Source organism: Colletotrichum chrysophilum (genome assembly GCF_026319265.1).
Source record: "Colletotrichum chrysophilum strain AFK26 chromosome Unknown scaffold_37, whole genome shotgun sequence".
Classification (NCBI taxonomy): Eukaryota; Fungi; Ascomycota; class Sordariomycetes; order Glomerellales; family Glomerellaceae; genus Colletotrichum; species Colletotrichum chrysophilum.
In genome coordinates, this window is record NW_026517324.1 from 555 (window position 1) to 15919 (window position 15365).

Consider the following 15365-nt stretch of genomic DNA (forward strand, 5'->3'; position numbering starts at 1 on the left):
CAGCATTTGGATTGAGACGGTTGAAAATTCAGCATAGGGAAAGTCCCACGCTCACCCAGAACCCGTGGTACATGCTCTAAACTATCTGACCCGGGACGGATTGTACGTCATCATCGAATCTCTTACTGAAAATATACCCATGTTTGCAACAGGATTAAAGCCCAGAGTCTGGATTGAAGGCAACCAGACCACCTTTACGCCGCTGTCTCGTAGCTTTCCAGGCCATTAAATGCGTCGCGATTGGCTGAAATATGAGCGAACTTGGGTGGCAACGCCGCAAAACAAGGCACAACAAACATCGTGTAAGGCCATTGCGGCAGCACCACAAGGTCATTTCTAGAAAAGTAGTGGGAATTCTTCCTGATATTCCCAGATGATATCTTCGGCCTCTTGGTCAGAAAAATTAGAAGCACGTCTTTCTTTTGTCCGATTATCTAGATAAATGCGACATTGACCCACGTAATTCAGCCACTACCTAATGACAAAGTCACTAGCTATTTTGGGAAGGCCCATGACTGGCGTCGGCAGCCCACACCTCCCTGGCCGGCTCGTCGTAGGGGCCCGAATTGGACCGAGCGCCACGCCAGCGAAATGCCAAGATGACGATGTCTCAATGATCTCACAGAAAGTCATCCATGGAAGTAAGACAACTCGGGCTTCCTACAGCCGCACAGCCGTTCGCACACTTCGGACGTTGAAAATGTCCGGCGATGTCCATTTTCTGTGTGGGAGTCAGGGATTCGGCGGCCGCGGCCGGGGCTAATCGCCGATGCGTGTCGATCGGCGCGTGGACCGTCAGCACCAAATTCGCGGATGCTGTGTCTATGACGAAAGCATCACATTGCTTTTACCCAGATGAGGCTCCTTGATTAAAAATTCCATAGGTCCACCAGGCACCATCTCTGGAGAACTAACGCAGAACTGACGCGACCGACCAATCCACTAGTTGCAGGCTGTACGTCGTCATAGATTTTATTCGGCCGACCCGATGCAAAAACTGATTGTACTTCTTGCACCTTCGACGTGTTGTTCGCGTCGACAATGGCCCAGAAGCTCTAGAACCTAGTAGTCTGGCATGTGGTTCACAGGGAAACAAATATGACTATTCCATAACCGCGCCCTTTATTCATGCGCCCCGTCTCCCGTGCTAATATTTACTGAAGATCATCGAATTTGTTCCGACGCGACCAATTTTACCGCCACGGTAACATTTTCCACCGATCTAGAAGTCTTGTGAAGCCATCGTCGACCGCCGTCATGGAGGAGAAACCCACACCGCGAGACAGTGACATCCCTGGGGGTTTCCCTGAGACGCCTAGTGTTGCATTGGCGAGTAGTTGTGCTGCCTGCTCTCCAACAGGACCTTCTAGCCAAGAGGGAGAAGACTTTCATGTTGAACCTTCCCAAGCTCATGGTTGCGTCAAATGCACAGCATCAGCAGTTGATAGGCGCATGTCTTCCGACGTCCGCCAGCCAGGCCCTCAGTCGACGCGACAAAGCTCCACGTCGTACTTTAACATTGGCACGACTTCGTCAACAGCGCACCGCAACTCTTCGTCCACTACCGTCATCGCGGGCCATAGCAACTACAACGACAACAACAATCACGATCACGATGGCAACTCTGCTGCTGCAAACGACCGAAATGAGACGTCTGCAGCCATGGCAGAAGTCTCCCGGGGGCAACAAGAAGTTGACAAATCGGGCGCTTCTTCCAATTACTCAAACGAACTCGATGTCGAAAGCACCCAATTTGCGCCTCTTAAGACCAACACGAGCACCATCGAGAGGCAGAGGCCCCAGGCGAAACGACAAGGTACTACGATGACAGAAGAAGACCTCTTCCGAGCCCTCTCTCGACGTCGTACGAATGCGACCAACCAGTCCGAAGCAGGTCAAGAGGAGGAGCAACAAGAGGTCGAACGTCTCATGTCTAGAATCTTTGGTCGTGCACGTCAAGAACAGAGTGAAGAGGAGAAGACGAGGCATAGTGGCGTCGTGTTTCGAAACCTCACTGTGAAGGGCGTCGGGCTGGGCGCAAGCCTCCAACCGACTGTTGGAGACATTTTCCTTGGCCTTCCCAGAAAGTTCAAGTTGCTCCTCACTCGCGGCCCCAAGGCTGCATTTGCTAAGCCTCCTGTCCGCGAGCTCATTAGCCGCTTCGATGGCTGCGTCCGGCCTGGCGAACTCTTGCTTGTTCTTGGGCGGCCGGGGTCAGGATGCAGCACTTTTCTGAAGGCTTTCTGCAATCAACGAGCTGGGTTTGAATCTGTCGAGGGCCACGTTACGTACGGTGGGATCGATGCTAGTGAGATGGCGAAGAGATTCAGGGGAGAAGTCATTTACAACCCGGAGGACGACCTGCATTATCCAACTCTGACCGTCAAGAGGACTTTGAAGTTTGCCCTTCAGACACGCACTCCGGGCAAGGAATCGAGACTTGAAGGCGAAACTCGACAAGACTACATCCGCGAGTTTATGCGAGTTGCCACGAAGCTTTTCTGGATAGAACACACTCTCGGCACCAAAGTTGGCAATGAGTTTGTTCGCGGCGTCTCGGGTGGCGAAAGAAAGCGCGTGAGCATCGCAGAGGCTATGGTTACGAGAGCATCCGTTCAGGGATGGGACAATTCGAGCAAGGGCCTTGACGCCAGCACCGCGGTCGAATATGTTCGCTCCATACGAGCCATGACCAATATGGCCGAGACATCGACTGCTGTTTCGCTTTACCAGGCTGGCGAGTCTCTATACGACCTCGTTGACAAGGTTTTACTTATCGACTCTGGCAAATGCCTATACTATGGACCAGCTGAGGCTGCGAAGAAATACTTCATCGACCTTGGCTTTGAATGTCCTGACCGCTGGACCACCGCAGATTTCCTTACATCTGTCACCGATGAACATGAGCGTCATATTCGCGAGGGTTGGGAAAACCGCATTCCTCGGACCCCCGAGGCATTCGACTCTGCGTACAGAAATAGCGAGGTTTACCGCAGGAACGTCCAAGACGTTGAGGATTTTGAGGGTCAACTTGAACAACAAATCGAGCAGCGCCGCCGGTATGAGTCCGAGAAGACAAAGACCAAAAACTATGAAATCCCATTTCATAAGCAGGTCGTCGCCTGCACAAAACGCCAATTCATGGTTATGGCCGGCGATCGAGCATCACTTTTCGGCAAATGGGGCGGTCTGGTGTTCCAGGGCCTCATCGTTGGCAGTCTGTTTTACAACCTCCCAAACACAGCCGCCGGAGCTTTTCCTCGTGGAGGCACCCTGTTCTTTCTCTTGCTCTTCAATGCTTTGCTTGCGCTCGCCGAGCAAACAGCCGCGTTTGAGTCGAAACCCATTCTTCTCAAGCATAAGTCGTTTTCATTCTACCGCCCTGGAGCCTTCGCCATCGCTCAGACCGTCGTCGATATCCCTCTGGTCTTTATCCAAGTTGTCCTGTTTAATGTCATTATCTACTGGATGGCCAACCTGGCGAGAACAGCCTCTCAGTTCTTCATCGCCACACTCATTCTTTGGCTGGTCACCATGGTGACGTACGCCTTCTTCCGGGCTATCTCAGCTTGGTGCAAGACCCTGGATGATGCCACCCGGTTTACAGGTGTGGCCGTTCAGATCCTCGTGGTTTACACGGGGTATTTGATCCCTCCTGACTCCATGCGTCCCTGGTTCGGATGGCTGCGATGGATTAACTGGATTCAATACGGCTTCGAGTGCCTGATGTCAAATGAGTTCTACAATCTCGAGCTTGAGTGCAGTGCACCTTACCTGGTTCCCCAGGGTCCCAATGCAACGCCTCAGTATCAAGGATGTGCGCTTGCTGGAAGCCCTCCCGGTCAGACAATTGTTCCGGGCTCCAGCTACATCGAAGCCTCCTTCACGTATACTCGCGCCCATCTTTGGCGTAATTTCGGTTTTCTCTGGGCTTTCTTCTTCGCTTTTGTCGTTCTTACTGCCCTGGGCATGGAACATATGAAGCCAAACACTGGTGGAGGCGCCATCACCGTTTTCAAAAGAGGGCAGGTCCCTAAGAAAATCGAAAACAGCATTGCCACAGGAGGTCGGGACAAGAAGAGAGACGTAGAATCTGGGCCGACAAGCAACTCGGAAATTATCGCGGACAACACCGTCACCAAGGAGAAGACTGAGGAAGACACTTTGGATCAGGTCGCGAGGAACGAGACAGTCTTCACCTTCCGCGATGTCAATTACACGATTCCGTGGGAGAAGGGTAGTCGCAACTTGCTTTCCGATGTCCAGGGTTATGTCCGTCCTGGAAAATTAACAGCCCTCATGGGCGCGTCAGGTTAGTGAGTCTCGGGCGCTCTAGATAGCTCAACTGACAACGTTTAGGTGCTGGCAAGACAACATTGTTGAATGCACTGGCTCAACGCCTCAAGTTTGGCACCGTGACGGGCGAATTTCTCGTTGATGGACGTCCTCTACCCAAGTCGTTCCAGAGGGCCACTGGTTTCGCGGAGCAGATGGACATCCATGAGCCAACCGCGACCGTCAGAGAAGCTCTTCAGTTTTCGGCCCTTCTTCGCCAGCCGCGAGAAATCTCCAAGAAAGAGAAATACGACTATTGCGAGACTATCATTGACCTTCTTGAGATGCGCGATATTGCTGGCGCAACTATCGGGAAAGTGGGAGAGGGTCTCAACGCCGAACAGCGAAAGAGACTTACGATCGGAGTTGAGCTGGCATCCAAACCCGAGCTGCTCATGTTTTTGGACGAACCTACTTCCGGTCTCGATTCAGGCGCCGCTTTCAACATCGTCCGGTTTTTACGCAAACTAGCTGATGCTGGCCAGGCCGTCCTTTGTACCATCCACCAACCGTCTGCTGTTTTATTTGAACACTTCGATGAGCTTCTCTTGCTCAAAGCCGGCGGTCGAGTTGTCTACCATGGCCCACTTGGTAACGACAGTCAGGAGCTCATCAATTATTTTGTGTCCAATGGTGCTCACGAGTGTCCCCCCAAAAGCAACCCTGCAGAGTACATGCTCGAAGCTATTGGTGCTGGAGATCCCAACTATCAAGGCAAGGATTGGAGCGATGTCTGGGCTCAGTCAAAGAACAGAGAGGCGCGGTCTCGGGAGATTGATGAGATGCTAGCCAAAAGGAGAGACGTCGAGCCTTCCAAGAATCTCAAGGACGACCGCGAGTATGCCATGCCGCTATCGACACAGACCATGGCCGTGGTGAAGCGGTCGTTTGTTGCGTACTGGCGCACCCCCAACTACATCGTCGGCAAGTTCATGCTACACATTCTCACCGGTCTGTTCAACTGCTTCACATTCTACAAGATCGGCTACGCATCTATCGACTATCAGAATCGACTGTTTTCGATCTTCATGACGCTCACCATCAGTCCTCCCCTCATTCAGCAACTTCAGCCAGTCTTCTTACATTCCCGTCAAATCTTTCAGTGGCGCGAGAATAACGCCAAGATATACAGCTGGTTTGCCTGGACAACTGCTGCCGTACTCGCCGAAATTCCTTACGCCATCGTTGCCGGAGGCATCTACTTCAACTGCTGGTGGTGGGGGGTGTTCGGCTGGCGCACTTCCGGCTTCACTTCCGGCTTTGCCTTCCTTCTCGTCATTTTATTTGAACTTTACTACGTCAGCTTCGGTCAGGGAATCGCCGCATTTGCACCCAATGAGTTGCTCGCATCTCTCCTTGTGCCCATCTTCTTCCTGTTCGTCGTCAGCTTCTGCGGTGTCGTTGTGCCACCGATGCAGCTCCCTACCTTTTGGCGCAGTTGGATGTGAGTTATACAGCCGGTGCAAAGGTTGCTAGAATCATGCTAACTATTCTCTAGGTACTGGCTTTCTCCGTTTCATTACCTCCTCGAAGCGTTCCTTGGCGCCGCCATTCATGACCAACCCGTTCAGTGCCAGCCTGGCGAATTTGCAAGATTCCAGCCACCTCCAAATCAGTCCTGCCAAGATTACGCCCAGTCCTACATTGCGCAAGCTGGTGGATATGTTCAGACTGGGGAAGGGGGCATCTGCGAGTTTTGTCAGTATGCTACCGGAGACGAGTTTGGCGCAGGCTTCAGCGTCTACTACAGTAACATCTGGCGGGACTTTGGTATCTTCTGCGGATTCATTGCATTCAACTATTTCATCGTCTTTGTTGGGACTTGGCTCAAGTTCAAAGGAAAGAACCCGCTCAAGTCGGTAATGGCGAAGACAAAAGTTGGGAAATAATTACGCCACGTTCGTTCGTCAAGTCAGCTTAAGTTCTAAAAAACATCAATCATAATAATATCTTGTATACTGTGCGCTTGGCTCTGCTCATGTCTTCGTCCCATCAGTCTCGTGCTCTCGATGAGAAAGTTCCACCACCGCCACTCATCACCCCCGCTTTTGTGCGAACAAGCGCCGTGCTAAATGAGAATCGTGAAGATCATAACGCTGTATCAATTGAATGGGAATCTATGAATGCCAAGATGGGTTGACTAAGTGAAGCTGTTGAAGGCGGTCTAATTCTTGAAAGCGCCGCCGGAAAGCTCGTCTTCCAGGTCGTAATAAACTTGGAATTCGCAATAGCAGATCTCAGGATCGCTCTCGACGTCGAAATTGAACTGCGCCTCCTCGTCGGTTACAAGGACCTTAGGCAGTCCATTGGCCGCAGCCGCCTCGGCGAGCAGCTGCACCCGACATTGGCGTTCCATGGAGGTGTAGAGGAACGCCGCCTCATCAACAGTTTGACCAACAGTCAACAGTCCATGGTTACGCAGGATGCATGCCTTGCCCTTGGGACCAAGGGCCTCCGCAATCATCTCTCCCTCCTCTGGGCCGAGAACGACGCCGCCATAGCTGTTGTAGACAGAGTGGGCATCACCACGGAACTTGCAGGCATCCTGGGTGAGCATCTCTAGACGGCGTCCAAAGACGGACCAAGCCTTGCCATACATGCTGTGGCAGTGACACACGGCGTGAACATCAGGACGGGCCTTGTGGACGGCAGCATGGATGAGGAATCCGGCCGTGTTGGGGGGCTTCGTGCGGTTGCCGCCGATGACGGCGCCGTCGAGATTGACAAGAATCATATCGCTCGCCTTGAGCAGACCGAAGTGCTTGCCAAGGGGGTTGGTCCAGAAGGCGTCGTGGATCTCGGGGTCTCGCACAGAGATGTGACCGCTCATACCCTCGACATAGCCCTCGCGGGACCAGTGGCGAAACGCGGCAGCCATGTGTTCAAGCTGCCACTGCCGTTGGGAGGCGAAGTCAGGGAACTTGGGGATACCGGCCAGGACAACATCGCCATGGGACATGGCCTGCAAAGGCGTCTTGTTCTGAAGCTCGTGGCCATGCTTGGAGTGCGATGCCTCCTTAGGTACGACGGCTGTACCGCCGACAGCGGGGGCGGTGTCGATAGTGGCGGACGGAGCCATGTTGAAAGTTTTCCAAAGAGACGCCGATATCCGGACTCGATGTCGTGCGTGGGTCAGAAGCGGCCTTCCAAGTGTGTTTCTGTCGTGAATATTTTGATCTCTGGTTGACGATGCTAGACGCCTGGCTTGTAAATGCTCGTCGGAACTGGAAGTAGGTGTCGAGGCAATATGTCGGTTTACACACTGGAATGCAGTCAAGGTTATGATCGGAGAAGGAGCGGGAACAGGCCGATTGATAACGCGCGACTTGCGATAGGCGTAAATGTCAGACAGCCATTCTGTACGGGGAAGTCTGGTCGGAGCGGGGTTGCGGGGGGCGAGATAAGGTACGACCGGGATCTCTTCTCCAGAGAGGACCGGAAACCGGATACCGGCCCGGTCCAATGTTCGGACGGCCGGCTAAGGGCCAGCTTGCGGCACCAGCGGGCTCGGAGACCAGACTTGCAGCCTGGCACCCGCAAGCATTCATTCTTCTCGTGAACATCAAGACTATCACCCAACACACTCTCCGCATCATGGCAGACGACACTGTAATGGACGAAGTAGAACGGTGGTATGATGAAACAAAACGTCGCGAGAGGGTATGTTACAATAGCGAGCCCATGCAAATTCCACCACCCGTCATTGAACCAAGGAATTCTCTTTAACAGTGACCGTCCTCGTCGTTATACGAATACTTTTGTTTACCCTTGCTGCGCAGCACACGGTTCCCCAACAACACGCCGCTCGCCGTCACTTTCCTGAAGAATCGAACTCGCCGCTGCGTTCGTGACTCGGGCAGAACATGTACCAAAAAACCCATTAGTTCGTCATTAAATAGCAGGCAACCTGCCGGTATTACTAGCAGTGCGAAACCCCCAGGTTAGGCCTTTCACCGCTTGGCCTGCAGAGCCTTGTCCAGGCATTGGATAATCTGGTCAAAGGTTAGTGAACGGGCGCAATATCAAGAAACGGTTGCTCAAGACATACATCGTCTCCCCAAACACCCTGGTTGCTGAGATAGCGGCCCATCCCCCTTACCAGCTCCAGCTGCTCTTCGACGGTCAAGCCGGTAACAGCCATTTCCATGACGCTGCCAAGACTGGCTTTATTGATGGCGATGAAAGAGTGGTAGTACATGTAAGTGAAGAACCCCATGATGAACTGGCAATCCATGCGATCAGTCATGCCGCCGTGGCCCGGGATAGAGTCGCCAAAGTCCTTGATCTTGAAGGTGCGCTTCAAGCCAGACGCGAAGAAGCCGCCGAAAGGAGCGATGAGCGAGGCGAATGTTGCCAGGACCAGGGTGTGGAACTGAACAGGGGCCATGGTCAAGGAGAGGCTCTCATTCATGTTGGGCGGGAGGAAGAAGAGCGGAGGCAGGCGGTAGGTCTTGAGGTTGAAAACAGGGTTACGGGTGCACTCGAGGCCAGTGAAGATGTTTGCGGCGAGATCCTAGGTAGGTCAGTGGCAGATCATTCCGGAGACGCAGCGATAGTATACTCACAGTAACCGGGCAGATGAAGAAGGAGGAGCGCATCAGGAGGTTGGTCAGGAGCATGCCAAAGACGATAGTCATGATCCAGGCGCCAACGAAGCCCTCGACGGTCTTCTTGGGCGACAGCTTGATCAGCTGGGTCCGGCCAAAGGTGATTCCCACCAGATACGCCCAAATGTCATTGGTAATGACCATGGCGGCTGGGAGGAAGAACCAGATCATGCCCTCGAAGACGTTGTTCATGATGAAGTGAGCCTGGACGACGATGAGGTACAGGGCCATGTGCGTCCATGCAAACTGGGTGAACTGGAATTTGTAGTGACCGGCCTGAAGAGATGTGACGAAGAAGACGAAACCTGAAGGAGTTAGGATCTAGGAGACGTCCAAGATGTAGGGGCGCGGGGCAAGTAGAACTTACCGAAGATGTAGAGAATGAAGCTGATGAAGCGGTGGTGGGTGGCCAGGGGAAGCAGGACCTTGTCGACCAGCACGATATGCTTGAAGTAGTAGATGACGGTTTCGCCGTATAGGAAGTACATGGTGGTGGCCAGCCAGTACCAGTTGAGGCTCTTTGAGGATCGCAGCTGACGTGCGCGGCTGGGAACGCTGGCAATGGCGATGACCTCCTTGAAAGAGATGATCTGGATGGCCGTTATGATGCAGATGATGTATAGGTGGCCCATGACGAGGGCAGCAAAGAAGCCGACGAACATGACGAGGGTCCAGAAGGTGCGCGTCAAGAAGTTTGCCTTCTTCTTTTCGTACTCGGCGCGCTTCTCATCCTCGGGAGACTGGGGCTGCTGGGATGCGGACATTTTGTTAGTAGTGAGATGGCTATGATGGCAGACTTGGTCTGAAATGCGCGGCTTGAGGAGGACGAGACAGAGCCGGAGGAGAGGATCGGGGAGGGGAGGGAGGTACCTCGGAGATGTTTTGCAAAGCAGCGCCGGTCTTGATCTTCGAGGGCGAGCCATCTTCGCTGACGTCGCTGAAGCTGGAGCGGCGGCCGTCCGCGTGGCCGTTGGTCTTGTGGGGGAACTTGACCCCCCTCCTTGTGCGTGCCATCATGTCTTTGTGTGTCTGGTGTCGACTAAAAGTGTCAAGCCGGTAACTAAGGTCTCGGGTCGTGTCGTGGGAAGCGTCGAGGGAGGTGTTCGGTCGCTTTTTCTTTTGGGCGAGGGGCGTTCACGGGCAACGTCGGTTTTCGTCGCAGGAGGCAGGCGGGTGGTTCGGATGCGGGAAGGGTCAGCAGCGGAGAGTCGGCGCAAATTGGGCCGCTGGGGTTACTGGGGAGGGGCGGACGCGGTGATGGTCGCGGTGGTAAAATGCGATAGGTATGTATCGTGGAGAAAAAGTCGACAAGCGAATGTGGCCAGTTCAAAAGTGACGAGGACGGGGTGCGGGTTCTGCGTCACGGGCCGAGAAAGCGAAGGAGTCGGGGGGAAATAATGAGGTAAGGCAGGAGTAGGTAAGAGTGGCTTTGACGACGTGGATGTTTTGTTGAAGGGCACCTCAGGCCAGGGCAGGTATTAGGTAGGTAGCTCAGTGTGGTGGTGCAGGGGAGCTGGGCCATGGAGATGGAGATGGGATGGAGAAATAAGGTGGGTAATTTTGGTGGTACCGGCGGGTGTTGTCAGTGAGTGCCAACACCCAGGTTCTCACTCTTTTTTTTTTTTTCTTAATTTGTTCCTCCGGTGGATTTTTCTCTACCTACGTAAAGCCGAGCGGGCGGACTGACAGCGGGTCGACGGAAGGATTACAAGTGCGCTTTCCTCGCTTGTGATGCCGCTGTGAGTTGGCAATTAGCCTCAAGATATCTTACTATGTACATAAGGTAAGGTAGGTCAAGATAAGGTAAGGTTGGTAGGTATGGCATGACGGATGGCAGCACCGCAAGCCTGCAGCAATCCACTCGATGCTCGAGCAGGCGGGCTGTTTGGTGTTGGCGGATGATGACGCTACAAGTCAGATAGCGCAGAAAAACCTAGCTACGTCAGGTCTGTGGCTTGGCGACTGACGCCCTGGAGCGTGGGAGAGGCGCCCATGGAAGGCAGTGTCGCACACCACGAGGGACTACCGAGCGGAGATTATGTAACCCGCCGCAGGTCGAGATGAGAAAGTCCTCGATCTCGGCCAATCCGCCCACCCAGGCAGGGCTAGTCGAGCAGCGGAATGATGGTGGAATCCGCTCCGATGCGTGGCTGTCATGGACGCTCCCGTCCTTTCATCCCCCTCGTCCACAGACAATTGCTTCAAAACCTGTCCGTCAGTACCTAGGTAAGGTAGGTAGGTAGTACGGGATTCTTCAAGGCTCGGTCCTTCGTAGTCAACCGGAGATTCCATGTACCTTGGCCTCCCGACTCCCCGTGAGCGTGCTGGAATTAAAATACGCTTGCTGCATGTCCGGGAGCGCATGGGATGCCCTGTGGCCCCAAGTACGCGTATCGTTGCAGGGCCCAACCCCTCCACCCGGCTCCCATCCCTCCACTGTGGGAGAGCATCCATCCCTTGCCTACCGAAACTGTTGAGTTGGTCAGCTCTCTCAATTTCGGGGACTGATAGGCTGCAGCGAGCCCCATAATCTGTCAATGCCAGAAATAACCTGCAAAGGAGAGAAGAAAAACACACGTCCAGCGATTGAGATTGTTCCGAGCTGGGTAACGTACCTGCGGACATTGGACATTGGACATTGGACATTGGCGAAACTCGTGCCCAGCTGGCCCTCCAAGATTGGACATCAGGTTCAGGAATCGCCGGGCAATCCGAGACAATGCGTCTTGACGCCAGTTGCGCCGGTTGACATCATCACATGCTGCCCGTAGCTTCATCAACCAACTGCAACTGGTCTGACCAGCTTTTTATCAGCTGAGGCGCGAGCTCCCATTCGTCTCTTGTCATGCAGCTAAAGTCGGCCACACACACTCTACATGTGGATACCTTGGTCATATGTGGCCAGTCATGTGTGGCTGTGTAGCCCAGTCCAGAGTGGCTGTGGCTGATGGCCTCACGGGAAGTCGCGTCGTCCACGTTCACATTCTGTTTCGCGTCGCGGCACAGCTGCTGCCCGCCGCAACATGGACCTGCGGCAGCTCCCGATAAGACATCCACGATAAGAAAACACAAGCCACTATTCAGACCGATCCCAACAGCCAAAGCCAACCCAACACCTTGAGAGTCTCCCTTCCACACCATCGACAATGCGTTTTCGAACGCTCCTCCAACGCAATGGACGACTTCTCGGACGAGGAATTTGATGGATTGAACGACGTCGCCCTCCAAGAGCTCGAAAACAACGCCATCCAACTCACACAGGCCCAGCGCAAGTTTGACGACTCCCAGCCTGCCCAAGGCACCCAGGTCGAAACTTACGATGATATCGAGTTCGAGGATGACGACCTCGATGATACTGAGGTGACCAACCAGCTGCTGCCTCCGGCTGCTCGCCCCCTGCCCGACAAGACGATACCCCAGCACCAAACCCATCTCGCGAGAAGACCTTCGCTCCAGACCCTGCAGAGATGGAATCATCCTCCTGCTCCCGTCAATCAGCCCGCCATTTCTGCCCGACCAAGATATCCTGCACCTGTCCCGTCCTTTGTTCCTCCAGTCGCCTCGCAACGATTCAAGCCTCCCGTTGGCGCACCTCATCGCCCTCAGCCATCCCAATATGCCCGACCTCCCCCTCCTTCGACCCGCTACAACCCCCCGCAATCACAGACTACTGCCCCGGTAGGGCCCGCGGGCAGCGTCGTTGCCGCTCTCCAGCAACAGCTGAAAGCCCTCCAGGCTGATCTGAACGCTGCGCGCGGCGAAGTGACAATCATCCGATCAAACTCCGCCAAAGCCCAACAAGATCACGCTGCCGAGATTGCGCGACTCAAGAAACAAAACGCCGAGCAGGCCGCAAAGCAAGAAAGCGCTGTTGAGGCTGCCATCACGAAAGAAAGACAGGCCACGACCGAGCTGCAGTTTTTGCAGCGCGATTTGAAGGATGCCGCCAGCAGACCACGCCGAAAGGACGCCGCACCACAGGCTCCTGCGCCCGGAACTACAACCCCGAGGAAGACGACCAAGACGTGGGGTATGGCCGATGGGTTCGACGATATGGATATCGCCCCGAGCCCTACCAAAACGAGAGGCAAGACTAGGGATTCTGGCGCAGTGGCTGTTCCGTTGTCGGAACGGACGCCTACTAAAGGCAAACGCAAACGTCCAACCGTTGACAGCCCTGTGATGGCCCTAGAGGTCCACGCGGGCGATGTGCCTATGGCTGACGATGCCACCGTTACGGCGGCGCTGCCTGTTCAGCAATTCGCTTCAGGAATAAGCGTGCTTCCGTTCGAGGTAAGCCTATTCATGCCGCCCGTTGGCACAGCATGCTCACTAACGCCGTTACAGTTTCTCCAGGTCATTCTGGATCATGGTTCGCTGCACGGAGAGCCGCCAACCTTTGACATCCTGTCTCGCTATGCGTTTCCGTCCGATCCGGCGACTTCGTTCTCCGCCTTCATCTTCCGCGAACTGCCTCTGATGGGCAATCCCTCAAACCCTGTCCAGCTCCTGGTGGACTTTGCACGCCTCGTCATTCGCATGTGGGCCCAGTGTCTTGATGAGACCTACTTGCGTCCCGTTTGGGATCTCACTTCCTTGCTCTCCTTCACCCTGCAGCTTCAGACCATGTCAGTGGCTCCCTTAGTGATCGACGACCTGGTTCCTGTCGCTGTGAACTCCATATATATGGTTGCCGAAGCACGGTTCAAGAGAAATGACACGGATGGCTCAACTGAGTCCGCCGCAGAAGCCTTGGAGCAAGATGTTGACTCCACCTACATCTTGTCACTGCTTTACGCCTCTGCCGCCGCCTGCGCCACCGTTGTACAAGATACCGAAAACGGTTCACAAACTCGGCAAGCTGAAATTTGGCAGCTAATCACTGTCGACATGGTGTTAGCATTGCTGACATCTAAGCAGCGGCTGGAGGATGTTGTGGGAATGCTCGACATGCTTTGCACCTCAGTCCTGCCCAACTCCATTGGCCCCATCGTTCCTGGAAAACCGCCCGAGTTCATAGCTCGGATCCTCATCGATAGGGTTTCTATGAATCTTGTCGAATTACCGCGAGCAGCCGTCACCGGCAGCGAGAAACACGCCGTACGATTCGCTGTTCTGCGAACGCTCATGAACTTTGCGCGTTCACCGTTTGGAGCACGACAGATTGCGAGCCACGTCAGTGTTATACCGCGACTGGTCACAACGCTGGGCGAGCTTGTCGACGGCTTGTATGACCTCTCTGATCCTGTTATAGACGGCAAAGGCGGTGGCTCTTGCTCCTGGCGCAAGGACGGGACCGTGGACGCTACCCCAGGTGATCCCCGCGATAAAGCCGACGACTGGGACGATGGCCGCAGCGGTTCTTCCTTGCTGATATCTCAGATCGTGTTGCTGCTGCACACCCTAGCGACCGATCCGAACACGGCCAACGTTGCGAACATCCTCTCGAAACTGTCCGTGTCACACGGCGGCTCCCAGCGTTACATGCTTTCGCTTTCGCGACTCAACTTCTCCGAAGAAGACTTAGTCTATGAGGCGGGCATTGATGCAGACACGGTCGACAGAGCTCACGAACTACTCGAGATTGGCGTCACTCCAGACGAAGGCGACAGCGTAGCAGAGTCATTTGGCGTGTAAAAGTAATTATGAGTTCCATCAGGTCGGGCTGCATCATGTCCATGTCCAGACGAAAGCGACCGTCCGAAATCATTGCGTCTGTTCTTTGGAGCGAAGCATCCGAACTACGTGCGAGCACGGTTCATGTGGCGGTGGTTGCGATAACCATGTGCCATTACCATGGACCTGTCAATACCAAACGGATGCGGAAACGCCACGGTGGCCACGATTCCCATACGCCTTTTTGCCGCATGGTACGAGAGTTGTTGATGGCTGCCGGCCACTTGACAATGCATCAACCTAATGCAGGTATTCAGCGGCTGCGAGTGTGATGGAGGCGCCGAGAGAGGTCGCGGCCAATGAATCACGCTGTGGCGTTGGATGCAGAACCTCATGGGGTGGAGCTACCTGCAGAGTCATGTGGATTGCCTACTTTGGCCTTTTATTTGACATGAATCTCCTGCCCGCCAGTCGGCATCGAAGGATGATGGAATCATGTCTATGAGGGGAAGAGTCAGTCGAAGCTCCAGAGCCAACAAGTCAACCATGTCTATCTCCCTCGTCCGCCTATCTCAAGAGACTCGGTCGCCTTGCTGCGCCCTCGCCCAGTCGACTCGATGTCTCAACCTGCACAGTTGCACTGACCCCACACGCTAAGGATCAGCGAAAACGATTTGGCTGATCCTCGAGCTCGACTTTGAGGTCGAAACGCGCCGACTAGCCGTGAAGATCTGGTCGGTGCTGGTCGTGGATAGAGAATGAGGCGCTAGTCCAGAACATTCGAGCTAGGCGTTAGCGTCCACGAGT

The 15365-nt window shown here is 54.3% G+C and overlaps 4 protein-coding genes across 4 annotated transcripts; 2 read left to right on the plus strand and 2 right to left on the minus strand.

The window, feature by feature from the left end:
* Positions 1–1662: 1662 nt before the first annotated feature.
* COL26b_005427 (uncharacterized protein) lies at positions 1663–6224 on the plus strand (the record flags this gene model as incomplete). The annotated part of the gene is made up of 3 exons (XM_053178274.1): positions 1663–4312; positions 4360–5779; positions 5834–6224. The coding sequence occupies 3 exons, from the start codon at positions 1663–1665 to the stop codon at positions 6222–6224; spliced, it is 4461 nt and encodes a 1486-aa protein (XP_053037676.1).
* A 275-nt stretch (positions 6225–6499) lies between these two features.
* COL26b_005428 (uncharacterized protein) lies at positions 6500–7414 on the minus strand (the record flags this gene model as incomplete). The annotated part of the gene is made up of 1 exon (XM_053178275.1): positions 6500–7414. One exon carries the CDS (start codon positions 7412–7414, stop codon positions 6500–6502), a length of 915 nt encoding a protein of 304 aa, XP_053037677.1.
* An 871-nt stretch (positions 7415–8285) lies between these two features.
* Positions 8286–9956, minus strand: COL26b_005429 (uncharacterized protein; the record flags this gene model as incomplete). Its single annotated transcript, XM_053178276.1, has 5 exons — positions 8286–8327; positions 8384–8848; positions 8901–9247; positions 9310–9688; positions 9813–9956. 5 exons carry the CDS (start codon positions 9954–9956, stop codon positions 8286–8288), a joined length of 1377 nt encoding a protein of 458 aa, XP_053037678.1.
* A 2160-nt stretch (positions 9957–12116) lies between these two features.
* COL26b_005430 (uncharacterized protein) lies at positions 12117–14579 on the plus strand (the record flags this gene model as incomplete). Its single annotated transcript, XM_053178277.1, has 2 exons — positions 12117–13235; positions 13290–14579. 2 exons carry the CDS (start codon positions 12117–12119, stop codon positions 14577–14579), a joined length of 2409 nt encoding a protein of 802 aa, XP_053037679.1.
* Between the last annotated feature and the right edge of the window lie 786 nt (positions 14580–15365).